This window comes from Brassica napus, chromosome A9 (genome assembly GCF_020379485.1).
Source record: "Brassica napus cultivar Da-Ae chromosome A9, Da-Ae, whole genome shotgun sequence".
NCBI classification, from domain to species: domain Eukaryota; kingdom Viridiplantae; phylum Streptophyta; class Magnoliopsida; order Brassicales; family Brassicaceae; genus Brassica; species Brassica napus.
Genome location: NC_063442.1, coordinates 2,938,177 through 2,951,786, shown reverse-complemented (window position 1 = coordinate 2,951,786; position 13,610 = coordinate 2,938,177). Strand labels below are relative to the sequence as shown.

Here is a 13,610-nt window from a genome sequence, read left to right as displayed (position 1 = left end):
CTAGTCTGTCCCCTAGCCCGAGGAATGAGGGTGATGATGACCGTATCATCTGACGATTGGTGGCCCAAAGCCCTAGACCGAACGCCGGGGAGTGTGAGAATTCGACAGCATACCGTTATGGCTGTAGTCTGTCTCTCCCTCGCTTTCGTTATTCTAAACTTGACAGTGAAAGTCCGAATCGCAAAATAGCGTTCAGTCCAAAGCTATTTATGGTGTAAGCTATTTACCCGTTAATTTGTAGTGCATATTCGTTGGGATAAATTGTGTGTGTGTGTGTGAATAAGTAAGGGGATAGTATATCGTTATGAACTTGAAAATTGAGCATATATATGAACATTCAATTATTATGAAACTTAAAAATTGATAGAACAATTAACTGTAAGACTTGAATAAAAATGAAAAGTCTATATAATTTAACCGAACTCCAAAGGCATACTCATACTCCTAGATACATAACCATAGAAAATGTATTTATTTTATTTTTAGATTACACCCTCCTCTCTCCATATATATATAGTCTTCAAAGAAAATATGCATTTTTGTTAAAACTCAAAAAAAAAATATATATATACTTTATCACATATGCTACAAACGTCTGTTCCTAGCTAGCATAGGTTATTCGATACTAGATACTGATGACGAAAAACATTAGAAAGCCAGCCAGCAATATCGGTGTAATTATCTATACCGGCCAAAAATTCCTCAAAAACATATCAACCGATTCCAGCCAAAAAAAACAATTTCCCCGGCAAAAAAACGTTGTTCATTTCCTATCCTTTTCATTGGTTCTGGTGTCAATAGTATCCGACATGATCTGCGAAGGAAGAATATCTTGAAGTAATCCATGATCTCTAATGACCGAAGTAGTTGAAGTAGAAGCTAGTGACACATCATAACTAAATACAGGGAATGATGATGATCCTGGATTTGCGAAAATGCCATCTGAGGAGCTTTGATTGATCATGCTTAGAGAGTTGTTGTACATGCTACTGTAGGGTTGATGATGCTGCGTCAGCAAGTAGCGTGGCTGAGGGATAGAGAATGATGATGATGACGCCGTGGTTGCACCATGGTTGAGGATTGGTGACGTAAGCATTGCTATGTGTCCACGTGTCATGGGGAAAGGGTGAGTGTGTTGACCTTCGTAGGTTGTCATGACGATGTAAGGATCATCAGACGATCTCTCCACTCGCTTCTTCACTCCACAACCCACTGTGGTGCAACGGTAATAGCTTCTACACATTAAAAGACTTGATATTAAATAATTATATATATAAATTAAACGTGTTTAATACAAAATTTGGGGGAAAATGAAATTTGGACGATATGAGGAACAAACAATTAATCTCGAGATCTAAGATGAAGTTTGGAACAAGTAACACAAATCAAGGGAAGAAAAGAACACAGAAACCTCATGTAGTGGAATAAAAGTAAAGATTTTTTTTTTGTAACTTAAGTAAAGATATTCTTGGAAAAGAAAATTCAAACATTTTGGACCTTACACACGCGTATTAGGTATATATAAGTCGTCTTTATATATTATCATAGTGAAAATTCATATAATATGAATTTAGAGTCATGTGATATGCATATAGACACATAGACACGGCATGTATAGAGCACATTGAATCTAGGGCTCATACAACATCTAGCAGATGCTATATGAAACCAAAAACGAAATTCATGTAGAAATTGTAGATGATTCTTATCAATAAGAAAACTGGATCTTGTAAAATATATTATTTATGCATATCAAGTATATGTAAACACAGATGCATGAAAAGTGATGATGACATATACGGATCAAGCTAGGGCACATGTATACAGAGTAATATATATTACCTGGGATAAGGACTGTTTTTCACAGCTTTCTGGCCGTACTTTCTCCACCTATAACCATCGTCAAGATTATCAATATCGCTCCTCGTCAGAAACGCAAACCTAGCCTCTCTTGCCTTCTTTTGGTTCTTCTTCTTTGCCTTCAACCTAGTTCAAAACATAATGTTCACACAAAAATTTAACAAAATCCAAACCCGATCCAAACATAAATAATCAGTTAATAAAATGGTAAGTTAATTGTTTACTTACTGTGGCTTAGTATCCTTTTGCTCTTGTTGATCTCCTTCTTCTGGATCTTTAAGAGTAACCTCCTTATCAGTATTATCGTTTACAGCTTCCTTGGATGAAGAGGAGACTGAGGTTGAGTTTGGAGATGTCGTTGCTGTGTTCACAACTTCTGATGACGTAGCCTTTGTTGTTGAAGGTTGAGACAAGGGTAAATCCGTATAAAAGAGGTTGGTATTATTGTTTTGGAGAGGAAAGGCATCGAATGAAAAAGAAGAAGAGTTAGAGGATGAAGCAAATTGATGGTGGTCTTGTGAGAGCAAGTCAAGAAAATGATTGGGTTCTTCTGCTAAATAAGAATAAGGAAAAGGTGATGAAACTGGAGCATCGAAGATGCTTGAGAGATTGATGTTGTTAGCTAGCTCCAACTGATGATTATGATGATCTGATGACGTATCTAGATTCACCATGTGTGATGATGGTGTTGCTTGTAAGATTTTTTGCTGTTGTTCTTCTTGCTACTGGATCTTAGTCTCTGTGTTCTTGGTACTGTTGAGCAGCTCCTTTTGTTTTTGTTTTTGATGATGATGATCCTCTTCTATCTTTTTCTCCATGTAATATAAAAGATGAAATCTCTAAGAGGATACTTTATAGAGTTATCATCATCATTGTCATCTTCAGCTGAGAGAACTTTCCTTTAGGTTTTTAGGTGATTTGATGATATGTTTTTCATTTTGTAATGGTTTGTGTGATTTGAGATAAGAAGAGGGGGGAGAGAGAGAGGGAGAGAGAGAGAGAGAGAGAGAGAGAGAGAAAGGTGTGAATATAGCTTTTGTGGAGTTCGGGTTCTTCTGGAAAACAGCTTGAAATTAGGAGGTTTCCCATTAGTCTTGTATTATTATTTTATGTCCTCTCATTTACCCGGGCAAGAATATAATAAAATATTTAATTTTTTTTGGGTAATATTCACGTGGCACAAAAAATGGAAAAATTGGTCACCGGTAAACGCCAGCATTGAAGACGTACGGTCATGAATGGCATCGTGATGGTGCCGTCCTTTGCCGGAAATGTAACTTTTCTCCCTTCATTTCAGTTAATTTCTTCTTTATTCGCACATTGTTTCGTGTCTCCTCGGCATAGTTACAGTTTGGTCTCTCATTTTATTATGGTCCAAATATTATTCGGAGTTTACATTTCTTTTTTTTGCTACGAGCGTGAAAAATGTGACATATTAGGTTAGATGGGCTATAAGGATGTGGATTTTTTTTTTTTTTGTAAGCTTATAAGGATGTGGATTTGGAAGGTAACAATTCAATATCAGCTGGATTCTTAACGTGGAGATCAAAAATGTGAAGCTTTCAACGTTATATTTACAAAATTAGAAACCGAAGAAACATATTTAACTCATGTACTTTTGCAATTACAGGAGTAATTTGTGTGCAGTGGATATATGCTAGCAAGGGGGCTAAAACAGTGAGCCGAAAGATGCGAGTGGCGCGTGATAGAAGACACATAGAATATAAAAGGAAAAATCACATAAAAAACCTTGAAAGTGTCACTTATTAGCACTTTAAACCTTGAAGTTTTTTCACTAACACTTTAAACTTTCAAAGTAACATTTTTATCATAAAAAACGTCCAAAGAAGAAAAATGACCGGCTGAACAGGTTAAAAACAGTTTTTTTTCAAAAAACAATTATTTAATTAATAAAATAAAAAAAATTAATAAAAATTGAAACATTTAGCAAAAAACTCATAAATTAAAAAAATGAGAAAAATAAATAAAGATTTAAAAAATTAAATAAAAATAACAAAAAAATTCAAAAAATAAATAAGATCAAATAAAAATAGAGAAAAATAAAAAAAAAATCATAAATTTCAAAAAAAAATGAAAATTCAAAAAAAAATCATTTTCAAATATCTTTTTTTGCTCAACATTCATTTTCAAATATAATGTCAGAAATCATCATTGGAGATATGCCAAAAACGTCATTTCTGACATATTTCCAACATATCTCCAATGACGGTTTTTGGCATATCTCTAATGATAATTTCCGACATTATATTTGAAAATGAAAAAAAAAACTTTTTTGAATTTTCAATTTATTTTTTCTGTATTTTAATTTGATCTTATTTATTTTTGAATTTTTAGTTATTTTTTATTTAATTTTCTAAATATTTATTTATTTTTATCACTTTTTTTAATTTATTGTGTTTTTTTGTTGATTTTTTTGATTTTTATTAAAAAATTTTGTTTATTTATTAATTAAATAATTATATTTTTGAAAAAAAAAACTGTTTTTAACCTGTTCAGCCGGTCATTTTTCTTCTTTGGAGGTTTTTAGTGATAAAAATATGACTTTGAAGGTTAAAAGTGTTAGTGAAAAAACTTCAAGGTTTAAATTGCTAGTCAGTGACACTTTCAAAGTTTTTTATGCGATTTTCCCGAATATAAAACGAAAAAGATGTGCCACATGTGATTCATTGCACCATTCATTTTTCAGTTTTATTTTAAGCTCCCGGCGGCTTTCCTTGATTTTAACTTTTAACGGCAACTTGTCTTTTCCATTAAAACGTCTTATACGATAAAAGAAAATAGTATGTGGGTGTTAAAAAAAAAATAGTATGTGATTCTGACATATAAAATTACTTGACATATTGTCGCCAATTGCACACATTAATTTTTTTTCTGAAAAAATTTGCACAAGTTAATTGAATATATTATTTTGTTTTTTTACTGAAATTGAATATATTTGTTTGTTAATTTTCCATTAACTTTAGTAAAAAATTTCAAAGGTTAATTTAAAGATCAAAAGTAAAGCACTACTACTATAATTAAATAAACATGATCATTGTATAAAGGCCCATTTAATAATTTTTTAGTGTATTTAAATTATTTCTAACATATTTTGCTATATTCTTCTAAAACAGGAATTAAAAAAACACAATTACAATAAAGGAAAGCTGACACAAAACATACGTCAGCAGAGAGTTTGCTTCTTCTCTGACAAGTCATCAGTCACCAAATCCTCTTAACTATTTATTGAACCATGCCTCCACCAATTAAAGCCAGTTATAATTTTATTTGTTAGTATAAGAAAATAAATCGCAGCATCACTTTTAATTTTGTTTCCTGGTTACAATTTCATTTTCATTTCTCTATCTCAAGTTCCGTTTCGTCTAAAAATAAAAATTTATGACACTTTTGCTGGGCGGTGGGTTACACGCTTTTCTCATTACACTGCCTTTCGTGTGTGATGGGAATGAAGTGTCATGGTCATGGACCCGAGCCATCTCTTGTGACCCAAATCAGTAACACCGTAAAATTGTATATCAAGCAGCTGTTGATATGACGGCACATGGTTTATCGAAAGGCCAAAATATCAGAAAGGAGAAGGTTATCATAGGCATCGTGTGTGTGTTTTACGCGGTATTAGCTGTTTTATTATCCCTACCCTCATGTCGGTTGCTTCTGTATCAAGCCACTCTCCTTTCTAGTATTGTTTTACCCCTCGCAACACTTTTTCAGTAAGTACGTTACTTTTTTAACCTACCATAGGTTAATGATAATGGACCGTAGATAACTTTATATGAATGATTAATTATACTAATTTATAACACTCGGTGAAAGTTATGAAAACGCGTGACGAAATCCTACGATGCTAGTGCTTACCCCCAAAACAATATATGCTACAGTGATACGTACTTACCAAATTCCAATTAATATGTAGACTATACGGTACCATATGCACGTCAGCAACTCAGCATGTGTGAGGTTTTCGTGTATAGGCGTGCAATGTTTTCCAGTACGAAATTATACAGTGTAATACAATGTAGTGTACCGTCCTAAGAAGATGATATATATATATATATATATATATATATATATATATATATATACGTATAAAAATGAAGATTATATATATATATATATATATATATATATATGTATAAAAAACATAATGGAAACCTAATCGCACTAATATAAAAACTGGGTTTGACGTGGTCAACTTGTAAAAAGTTTAGTAGCCGCAAACTGAGGAAGTACGTCCACACAGTCGCATTTTCCTACGTTTTCGTGCCACAAAAAACAAAATAAATTGCGGATACAAATACTTTAATTGGGACATAACTAATTACACATATATATATTAAGCTATTTCAAAAATAATTTTATTAGTTAAAAGCTAATACATATTTATTGTCGATTATTCTTTCTCGTAAGGCAGTATGTTAAAGTGTTTTAGGAAGGAAGTATATTCATTAATATTTTAGCTTTACACGCATATGTATGTAAGCATAGTGCATTAGTTAGACTAAATGATTTAGTCCGGTATGATATCTTCAAAATTTTAGTGCTTACTGTTTAATTAAAACTATGTTTGTGTAACTGAATGCAATGTTCTAACCTATAACCTATTCATAGGTATCTTTCAAGAAATTAATATTGTATTTTTTTTATCTTTCTCCTCTTTTGAATATTTTGATTATTTTCTTTATCATTCAACGTTATAATAACATGTTTTAACGTTATGTAAAATAATTAAATTTGTAGATTAATAGATCGTAAATGCCAACAAATTGTATTATTTTAAACCATACTTAAAAGTAGAGAAATATGGTGTGCCATATAGTGTTGACACCTGATGTTTTAGGGTTATTAATTACAATCCCATCAAGAACAAAAATTATTATTCTAAATTCTTGTTCACTTAACCTTTCCGATATTCTTTTTATTTTTTTTTATTTCTATTGTTATTATCATTTTAACGAGGAAACATTAGAGCAGCTTCATTAGTAGTATGAAGACAAGTATCTCACTAATACCAAGGATTACAAAAAAAAAAATTGGAGAGATAAAAAAAAGTATCTCTGCACAGATGTTTTTAGAAGAGGATCAAACCAAATGTACTGAATGGTTCAATTTAAATAAATGAAGTAAAAATTGACCTTTCAACAAAACTATAATATACTATTAAAATAAAATCTGACAGATACTTATTTAGAGATATTGTCTTATAATGTTGCTCTTATATTCCAAGTTTCTCTCAAGTCTATTCGAAAGTAGTAGTTTAATTAACTGTGTATATCTCTGCTTAAAAATTTAATTGGTTTACAGCTAAGTATGTTTACTTTCCGACGTTAACATATTATACACATATGTAGAGATATTGTCCATCTGACTTAATACATTGATAGAATATTAGTAATATTCAAAACTCAAATGCTGAACTGAAAGATTAAACTTGGAAAGTCTTGAACGTATTATTGTCATGCCACTTGTCAATGCTGAAAAGTAAGAGTTAGCTATCGTGGGTCCAAGCCAAATGAGGCAGGTGTAAGTTTGTATGATTACAAGGTGCATATATAAAGATGTATTCATTTAATTTGAAGCTTGATGTATTTTCTACAAGTCGGTGATATTATATGAAACTCGCATCGGAGCAACCTCTACTTAAGAGTTATAGAGAGACTGGCGACACTCAAATTTAGAATAGCATATGAATGAGACCAAAAGATTATATGAATTGAGAAAAATATTATTGTTAGTGTTAGTGTTAGTGTTAGTGTTAGTGGAACATCTGAGAGAAACTTAGATACCAACCTACACCAAACGAGACAACAAATTAAACTAAAATAAATTGATTCCCTCTGATCCGATTTTTTTTTTTAATAAACAAAGTGTAATCTTTGTATATGATTTTGGTATATATATCAAGTATCTAGGTTAATGATAGACTATAAGAATAAATAAACTATATATAGGTCTTTAATCGATTATTGTAAACTAAAAGGTGTATGGAAAGGGAGAAGAATAAAGGTCAAGATCCGTAAAATAAAAAGGTCAAAATCCGTTCTGCGTGAAACGCAGGAGGGGAAAAGAACATGTTGACGAGAGAAATAGAGGCTTCTCACGTCGAGTGAGAACATATGCCGGTGATAGCGGCTTTGGTGATTTTGAGTTTTTAATAGGTTATGTATTCCCTATTTAAATAGCACTATTAGTTTAATTGTGATAGGGTGTCCAAGATCAAGAAGATCACAAGAATAAAAATTCAAATTTAAGAGATGAGATGATAGAGTATTATGAATAAAATGAAATATTGTAACGTTAACCCTAAAACGCGTTTTTTGGTCACAAACAGACAAACTCACTTTAGTTGAGGGGACAGACAGCTGCTTCTCCAAACAAAAATAAAATAAAGAATCGCCCTCGTTTTCCGTGTACATTTCTCCATCTCTCCTATTTTTAGATAGCGAAATATTATCTACACTTATTTTCTTACAGTTCTACAAAAATCAATTGTCAATAATAGCACCTATTTAAGTTTATGTCTCAAAAATAAAAAAGAAAGTCACAAAAATGACATTTATTAAAGAGTAAAATATCTTTAATATCTCTGGTTTAAAATTAAATAAACAAATAAAAATAAATAAAATAAAAAATAAATAAAATGAAAAAAAAAATTTTTTTTATAGTTTCAGATTATATGTTTTCAGATTCGAAATTTTTATAATTTTTATTTTGAAATTTCTTTTTCGAAATTTTTATTTATTATTTATTTATTTATTTTATAATTTAAAAATACTTTTTGAAACTGTTTTTAAAATTTTTATTTTTTATTTTAGTATTTATTTTTTATAAAATTTTAAACCCTAATTCCAAAACCCCCACCCCTTAACTCTAAACCCTAATATTTAGATTAATTAACCCAATTGGGTATAAGTGTATATTTACCTATTTAATGAAACATATTTTTGTGACTTTGAGCCTTGAATGCTACTTTGGAAACAAAAAATTTAGTTTGGTGCTATTCTATTCTTTTTCTCTTCTATACAATCTATTTAAAAGAATATAATCTTAGACATAATTATTGCTACCTTTATTTTTTAGATTTCTTCTTCTTAGTTTTTAAATAAAGTCACTGAAAATATTACAAATCTCTTGCATAATCTTAAGCTTATCGCTATTAGAATAGTGCTATCATATCTTGATTCGATTATATATATACATAGTAGTCTCATAATAATATTAATTATGAACATATGTATTATAGTGGATCGTATAAGTCTATAAGGAAGTCAATTTGAGTCAATTCGAATACTATATACGAACACGGAACATCTAATGTATTCAACGTTTGAATAATAAAATCACAAATTCTTTGAAACGTAAAGAGGGTATGAAAATTCATGGCCCCTATATAAATGAAGGTTGTTAAACCAAAAAAATTGTCTTTTGTGGGATACCTATAAATGCATTTACATGTCATTTTATCAACATAAACATAACCTAAATCTTATTAACAAAAATATGATCACGTTACACAGACCGATATACATCACTTTTGGGACCAATACTAACAAAAATATTATACTCCCAAACTATTCTTTTTGTAACTAATAACCAATATACATCAATGTTGGTATCGTACTATCGTTTATAATCATTAGAAGAACAGGGTTTTTCGAATTTTAAATCTACACCATATACTATCGATGTATATTGCTATGTAATAGTATCGTTGGCATAGAATGTGGTTTCAGGAGGAAATAAATATATTTTGGAAGTAACCAAGAAATGAAATGAACATACATGCAAAAGAAAGTGAAATGTTGACATCATTACATGACATGATATTACTTACATTACATATGACTAAAAAGTAAAAAGCGCTGAACAATTTATAAAACAGTATATATATATATATCAGTGAGACAGTGACAAGAATAAACGTTATTATGAGAAAAATGAAATCTTAATTTTTCTCATTTCCATTTTTTGCTGACGCTCTTAACTAAGATGGAACTTACATTTCCAAGAAAAGTGACATAACTTACATTTGGTTTTACTCTTTTTCTTACTTCTAGAAACATATCTTATAAGAGTTGATAAAAAAAAACATATCTTATTAGTAACACTTCTAAGTTAAGTAGAACATGATCAAGACCACCAGACTCTGCAAATAGTTTGACATAACACAAATGAGGTCTCAAAACTCCAAAAACACAAGAGAAACGAATGATAATGTTCTATTCATATGTTCATCGCAGAAACAAAACTTCATATGGGTAGCAAAAATCAGAGTTACAAACAACCGGTTAAGTCAAACCGTGCTGCATATATCATAATACCTCCAATTTAACGATTGTAATTTGAAACTGAGATTCATGCGTCTGCAGCAGCAATAGCAGTAGGGGTAACTTGATTAACCCTCCTTTGATGAACATCAAAGTTATAAATACGCGCTATAGTTACCTGTCCAAGTCACAAAAAAAATTCTAATCTTTAACTCAATCTCTATTGAATCTACGTTGACAGTTACATAAAAGTAAATCCAGACCTTATAGAAATTAGACGCTGACTCAAACTTGAAAGAGATAAAATATAATGTACCTGAGTAACTGTGACTTGATCCCTCAAGAACTGTAAATCAGCAACAAGAACCTCCAGGCTGGCTTTAGCATTTTCCAGATTGTTTTTCAGAAGGGCTGTAGCCTGTGGGAACAACAATAGATTATAAGAACTTATTCTAGGGTCCCCGGTGCAAGAAACTTATAACGTGGAAGAGAATATGTTTGTATGTTAATGGACCTCTTCACAGGAATATTCCAGCATTACATTTGCTCCTAACCACAAACAGACTGAGTCTGTGTCCTCAATACAAGCCCGTGAATATATTCCTTCAGACACTTCAAAATCGGCTAAAAGCGACTGCATTGTAAGAAAATAAATCCATGTGAGAACAAAAAAATGATGAAGAGCACAAGAATCAGTACTAAGTGAGTATTTTCATATAAAAAGCTGAAACATCGTGCATATATCTGTCTCAGTTGACAGAGAAGCTAGATCTATGTTCTGAGACACAACATGTTCTGGAGTCACAATCAAACAACTCTTAAAGATGTCTCAGTTGATTCTTCCAGTGAAGCTAATACTATGTTCTGCGACACAACATGTTCTACTGTCACAATCAAACACGACTTAAAGACATAAACTACAGGGCCCATAAGCACAAGAAAACTGATTGGTTATTTAGCAGCAATCAACCTCAAATCTAAAAAAAAATAAACTTTCACATGCAAGCATGCTTATCAGGTCTTTCAAAGAAAATGTTTTGAAGCATGCAGTAAGAATCAAAGCACAACCAAGTTCAACCTTATGAAACTAACAAGTCAGTATCCAGGATTCAGAACTTCAAGTAACATTTATATTCATTCACCATTAAAACAGCAGCAAGACAATGATCACAGAATCAAAATCAAACGTAGAAACAAACAAGCATTTATACAAAACCAGTAAAGAAAGGCTAGATTGTTCCAAAAACTAAACAACGAACCTCACCAGTACCCTTCCTTGCTTCCAAAGTGGCAACAACCTCTAAGCACTTCTCAATATCTGGGATCTTAGCCTGCCCATTTCATCAAGACTGTTAATTAAGAAGATAACTTGTACCATCACACATACATAAACATCCCACCATCACCAAGTATACACTTATATACATAAGGGGAAGAACATGCATACCTGAAGATCCCTTTGCTGGGCAAGAAGCTTCATCTCAACAACTTTATATTGCTGAAGTCTAAATAGAGGGGAAACAAATCAGTATAAGCTCAATCACCTAAAGGGTACAAAGATCAATCACTGAAAATGAGAAAGGAGTAACCTTTCTTGATGGAAGGCGAGAGCAGAGTTCGAATCGAAGCCGGATTGAGAGAGATAAGTCTCCACATCTTGGATGAATTTCGCGGCGGGAATCCCTCTTCTCTCACTCAAATCATCGCCACCGCTACCACTCGGAGAAGACGACGACATCTGCGCCTGCGGAATCGAATCGAATCGAAATCTCCGTTTCCTATTTGGGGATTTAGGGTTTTCTCAGGAAAGCCTACGGAGGAGAGAGTGTAAGCAGCGACGGACTAAGGATCTGTAATACGACGCCGTAAGGTCGAACTGGAAGCAGCGAAACGACATCGTATTAATTATTTTGAAGTGGGCTTATTTGAAGGCCTCGCTCGTAAATCATGATGGAGTAATACCCACTAATATTAAAGACGAGAAGTCCATACAATCCCTTGTTGTTTGACAGTTTTCTAATAATCCACGAACCGGGCCGGTCTTACAATTCGACAGATTGGTTCGCTTTGATTCGGAGGCTATACCGTTGCAAAATTTTTAAAATTACGTTTGGCAGTAAAAGCAACACCGACGGTGAAATTCTAAAAATTACTATTTAAGGGCATCTCCAGTCCAAACATCATTATTGATTAAAATCTTTTCTAACCTCACTTTATTTTGGAGTTGAACTTTTTTTATTTATAAAATGGTCATTTTAATCTTTCAATCCGTTCCGGATCCGGTAAAGTCAGTAAAATATTGCCCAAACGGAGAAGTCTGAGAAAGAGTTTGTTGATCTTGTGATTCAACATTTCGCTATGATATTATTTGTATTTGTTGAGCTTGAATATACGCACGAACATTTGGATTTGTATGGATGAGCGTGAACTCGAGGCACCAATTGAACTTGGAAGAGAAGCTCCACATCCGAGTATCGAAATTGTAGAAGATGAAAATGTCTGATTTCAAAATTTTCTTGCCCGATTTAGGAATATTAAAGATAAAAAAACTCATTTTTCATTACGAAATGCATTAGTTGATCATTTGTGGGAAAAATATTCTAATGCTCATTGTTGAACCCACATATATATTGTCTCTTTTAATGATTTCTTGTACTTTTTAATAATAAATATTTAATTCAAAATAATTTATATTTTAATTATTTATCGTAAACATAAAATAGTTGGGGTTAATTGGTAAATTTTTATAAGTATAAGATTTTATTTTCAATTATTAATAAAATAAAAATAAAATTATTTAAGTAATATTATTTTTGGAGTAGAAAATAGAGTAATACATTAGAGTAAAACTTTACTCCATTTTGGTGTTGCACCATTTTAGAGTAAAAAATAGGGTAATACGTTGGAGATGCTCTAATACTCCTCTGTTTTATTTTAATGTCACTTTAGCATTTTTTTCTTGTTACAAAAAAGAATGTCATTTTAGAATTTTAATACAACTTTCATCTAAAAATTAATTACAAATGTATTGATTTTATAAATAATTTTATTTATCTCAAATACTAGTGATTGAATATATGTAATTAATAAAAACTTTAATGCATTTCAATCATTTCTTTAATCTGTGTGAAAAATATTAAAGTGACATTTTTTATGAAACGGATGGAGTAAGTAATAATATTTAACATAATAAAATTTTCAATTAAAATGATTTTGTTTGTAAATGATAAACTATTTATATCATGATTTATGATAACACAGGTTCTAAAAGAGCACTTGCAAGTTCTATTTTGAAGCGGATGTTTCTGAGCTTTTAGCTCACGGTATAACATTTTTTATTAGTGTGTCAGAGGAGCTTCTCAATCGCAAAACCACAGATATACCAATTGTTACAACAATATTTTTGTTTTGTTTTTTAATTCATAAAGACAAAAATATGGACGGACACAAACACCCCGGCAAACA

At 31.4% G+C, this 13,610-nt stretch overlaps 2 protein-coding genes across 2 annotated transcripts; both read right to left on the bottom strand.

Moving 5' to 3' along the window:
• Positions 1 to 453: 453 nt before the first annotated feature.
• On the bottom strand, positions 454 to 2,864 carry LOC111200856 (probable WRKY transcription factor 48). The gene is made up of 3 exons (XM_022692284.2): positions 2,089 to 2,864; positions 1,843 to 1,986; positions 454 to 1,235 (listed from the first exon to the last, which is right to left on the bottom strand). The coding sequence occupies exons 1-3, from the start codon at positions 2,532 to 2,534 to the stop codon at positions 764 to 766; spliced, it is 1,062 nt and encodes a 353-aa protein (XP_022548005.2). The 5' UTR covers positions 2,535 to 2,864; the 3' UTR covers positions 454 to 763.
• A 7,161-nt stretch (positions 2,865 to 10,025) lies between these two features.
• LOC106365852 (probable prefoldin subunit 3) lies at positions 10,026 to 12,026 on the bottom strand. The gene is made up of 6 exons (XM_013805358.3): positions 11,735 to 12,026; positions 11,593 to 11,650; positions 11,405 to 11,476; positions 10,660 to 10,779; positions 10,462 to 10,563; positions 10,026 to 10,323 (listed from the first exon to the last, which is right to left on the bottom strand). Exons 1-6 carry the CDS (start codon positions 11,881 to 11,883, stop codon positions 10,234 to 10,236), a joined length of 591 nt encoding a protein of 196 aa, XP_013660812.3. The 5' UTR covers positions 11,884 to 12,026; the 3' UTR covers positions 10,026 to 10,233.
• Between the last annotated feature and the right edge of the window lie 1,584 nt (positions 12,027 to 13,610).

Bases quoted from the DNA above. Each gene is read 5' to 3' on its own strand.
- LOC111200856 (XM_022692284.2), bottom strand. From the start codon at position 2,534: ATGGTGAATCTAGATACGTCATCAGATCATCATAATCATCAGTTGGAG. The intron at 1,987-2,088 runs GTAAGTAAACAA...GTTTTGAACTAG, and splicing joins CAAAAGGATACTAAGCCACA to GTTGAAGGCAAAGAAGAAGA. The intron at 1,236-1,842 runs GTAATATATATT...TTTAATGTGTAG, and splicing joins AAAAACAGTCCTTATCCCAG to AAGCTATTACCGTTGCACCA.
- LOC106365852 (XM_013805358.3), bottom strand. From the start codon at position 11,883: ATGTCGTCGTCTTCTCCGAGTGGTAGCGGTGGCGATGATTTGAGTGAG. The intron at 10,564-10,659 runs GTCCATTAACAT...TTGTTCCCACAG, and splicing joins TGGAATATTCCTGTGAAGAG to GCTACAGCCCTTCTGAAAAA. The intron at 10,324-10,461 runs GTACATTATATT...TGACTTGGACAG, and splicing joins ATCAAGTCACAGTTACTCAG to GTAACTATAGCGCGTATTTA.